The following is a 3,452-nucleotide window of genomic DNA, read 5'->3' on the forward strand; positions in this document are numbered from 1 at the left end:
TTCATGTGTCCCTCCTACTAGGAAGATATGGTTGTACTTCATAAGTTCCCCAAGGCTCTTAACCTTGTGATAGTGGGTTCGAGCCCTATGGTAGGCATTGAATGTTCTTACCGAATTTGGTAGAACCTCCTCACGATGGTTCTCCTCCATGAGCTTCTCCATGAACAGTGGTGGGATGTATTTGCAAAAACACTCTGATACTCAAGTTAGCGGAATAGAACTACATATGTATTAGAATATAGGTTGAATTAAGAGTTGGTTTAGTTGAACATTGATGATTCTCTTTTATAGAGGTGAAATTGGATGATAAGATCTCAATTTTCCTTCTAAGATAATGTAAATAAGGAAAAATATGATTTTATCTTATCTTTCCTATAATAACAAATAATATCCAATTTTAAGGGATATCTCTATCTTTCTAGTAAAAGTTAGAGTTTTCCTCGTACCATAATTATATCTGTCAAATTCTCTAAATCCGAATAGCCAACTCAGTTGACCACTGAGTACGAAGGCTTGTCGAATCCAAGTAATATAATTCCTTTCATGTAAAGATGTGTGCTCTGTAGCAAAAAATTCCAAAATTAGCCTAATCGTAATCGGCTAATCACAAACCATATCAAACCAAATAGTAACTTAACACTTGTAAATTTTTGGCTAAAATGCAATTTTATCCTATTTTCATAAATTCACCATTTTAGTTATCGTATTTTTTAATTGAGACATTTGACCTCTCACTTTTTTAAAAAAATAATAATTTTAGTTCCCCATTTTTTAATTGAGATATTTCGTCCTCTCCTTTCAAAAATTTGTAATTTTAATTCCCATGATGAATCTCAAATGCCTAACATGTGTACTTCTTTAATAATGATTGACACATCCTTGTCTATTAGGCACACAATAATTTTTTTTATTTAATTACTAATAAGTTTAATTTATAAAAATAAATAAATTATAATTAACAATTGAAATTGGCCATGCAACTAAAATTATAATTTTAAAAAAAAATAGGAATCAAAATGTCTTAATTGAAATAAAAAAAATTAAAATTATAAATTTTAAAAAATAAAAATATCTTAATTACAAAATTAAAAAACTAAAATCATATAAATTTCAGAAAATAAAGAAACCAACTATTAGCCTAAATTTTTTATCCATTTAAGAGAGACTCGCAGCATGTGACATGACGTGGAACAACGCAACCTGCAGCAGTGCAGGCACTGCGTAAGTTCGGTGTTAATTATCCTTAATAAATGCAAAGGATAACGTGGATGTGGATAATGTTTTCGTTTTTAGTAACTTTTTCTTTTTCCATGAAATGAAAATGGATAAAGTTTACAAGCATCATTATTTTTTGTCAATTCTTTACCTTTTACAATGACACGGTCACACGGATAGCAACGCCAACCCAGAAAAGACCCCACCAACCACATTTCTATTAAGTTTGGAAGCATTCACAAGAAAATAACACTTTTTTTGTCTGTTGAATCTTGCGCTTTTAGCTTTTATCCATTGAATAGCAAGAGACCCCTTTTGTTCCCTTTTGTTTTTTAGTCCTTTAAACATTCTTGGCTTCTTTGCAGAGCTGGAATTTTCACTCTTCAACCCATTGTTTTGATCCCAAATCAGAAAAAAAAATAAAAAATTGGGTTTGATATGATCCGTAAGCTGAAAGGCTGAAACTAGTATCATTGGAGACACCCTTTTTCATCTCATAATTTGAGGTTGATCAACGAGATCGTTTCGTTCAGAGTTCAGACTAATCATGGCGTGTTCCTTGAACAGTGTTTTCCGTGTTCCTGACTTGAATGAGAGCATGTTTGGTTCCAGAACCAAAGGGGCTTTAGTGCCTTGTCCTTCAAAAACTGGCAAAGTTAAATCATGGGGTTGTTCTGTTTTGAGTAATGCTTTCATGGGAAAATCCATTTCTCTTGATGAAAAGGGTTCAGGATGTTGCAACTCAAAATCCTCCAGTAATATCCCTGTTCATGTATGTTGAAGCTTTGCTTTCTGGGTATTTCACCAAAATCTATTGTTTTTTCTCTCTCTCTCTCTTAATCTTGAACCTCTACCTTTTTGTTTCAGGCACAAGCAACAATTTGTGTTAGCAAGGCTTTGAAGTGGTGGAAGAAGACCCTAAAGCCTAATATGATTGAGATCCATTCAGCACAAGAACTGGTCCATTCTTTGGTCAACGCTGGCGATTCATTGCTTGTGGTTGATTTCTATTCACCTGGTTGTGGAGGCTGCAAAGCCCTTCATCCTAAGGTATGTTTGTTTTTGTTGTTTGGTGTTGGAAAAATCATATTCTTAAAATTTTCTATTACTAACAAAATTCTTCATTTTTTTTGCTAGTTTTTTCGTTTTTTGTTACAATATTTGACTTGGTTTCATCATGCGTGACTAGATCTGTCAAATAGCTGAATTGTACCCAAATGCAACCTTTCTGAAAGTCAATTACGAGGAACTGAAAACAATGTGTCACGGTTTACGAATTCACGTGTTACCCTTCTTCAGGTTCTATAGAGGTTCGGAGGGTCGAGTTTGTAGCTTCAGCTGTACCAATGCCACTGTAAGAATTTGATTGATACAGTTCTCATTTTTTTTTGTCTTTTTTTCAAAATTTATTTTTATGTATATGAATATGTTGTTTCACAGATCAAGAAATTTAAGGACGCTTTGGCAAAGCATGGGAGTGAACGGTGTAGTTTTGGTCCAACAAAAGGTTTGGAAGAATCCGAGTTAAAAATTTTGGCTTCTATTGGTGAAATTAATTCTTCTCCGTTACTATGTCCTAAGCTAGGGAAATTGGAAGATTTGGTTATGGAGAGCCATGATTTTTCTGGGGTTTGGAGCATGGAAAGTAATAGCAGGGGAATTATGCTGGATGCTATATATTGATTTATTTTCAAACTAGCTAGTAGGGCATTTATTTTGCCATCTTACAGAATGAAGATTATAATGGAGTAAAGCAGTTCCATATAATTTGTTTTCCTAAAATATTTACTGTTTTTTATTTTTTCTGTAAATTATTATTTTATTATTTTTTTTTGGAGGGGCTTGTAACATTATTTTGGTTGGATTTGAGCCCTACAATTTTGCAAGTGCTGCTGGGATACTATCTTCTGTATCTGAACCCTCTCAGAATTTTTTTAATAGTTCTCTAAATCATCTTAAAAGTGGTATGGCTCATTGAATCTTTACGATCGATTGTTAGGCAGAGTTTCTTGTTCAAAATAATTTCATTCTGAGGGAGAAAAGAAGATTTACTATATTCACATTTAATGAGAAGGCTACCTCTTCTATTATTTGAGAGGCATGATTTATGTTAAGTTCTATAAAATGATGATCTAGTTTTGAAACTGAAGATGCTTCCTGAATTAAGTAATCTGCATGTACATATGAATTTGGCGTTATTCATTTAGGTTTGTACTTTGTAATTTGTTAGGAAATTA

General features: G+C 32.9%; 1 protein-coding gene across 1 annotated transcript; it reads left to right on the top strand.

The window, feature by feature from the left end:
• The first annotated feature begins 1,359 nt into the window (after positions 1–1,359).
• On the top strand, positions 1,360–3,200 carry LOC114409708 (thioredoxin-like 1-2, chloroplastic). The gene is made up of 4 exons (XM_028373274.1): positions 1,360–1,987; positions 2,083–2,265; positions 2,405–2,569; positions 2,656–3,200. The coding sequence occupies exons 1-4, from the start codon at positions 1,763–1,765 to the stop codon at positions 2,896–2,898; spliced, it is 816 nt and encodes a 271-aa protein (XP_028229075.1). The 5' UTR covers positions 1,360–1,762; the 3' UTR covers positions 2,899–3,200.
• Positions 3,201–3,452: the final 252 nt, after the last annotated feature.

This window comes from Glycine soja, chromosome 4, assembly GCF_004193775.1.
Source record: "Glycine soja cultivar W05 chromosome 4, ASM419377v2, whole genome shotgun sequence".
Taxonomy (NCBI): domain Eukaryota; kingdom Viridiplantae; phylum Streptophyta; class Magnoliopsida; order Fabales; family Fabaceae; genus Glycine; species Glycine soja.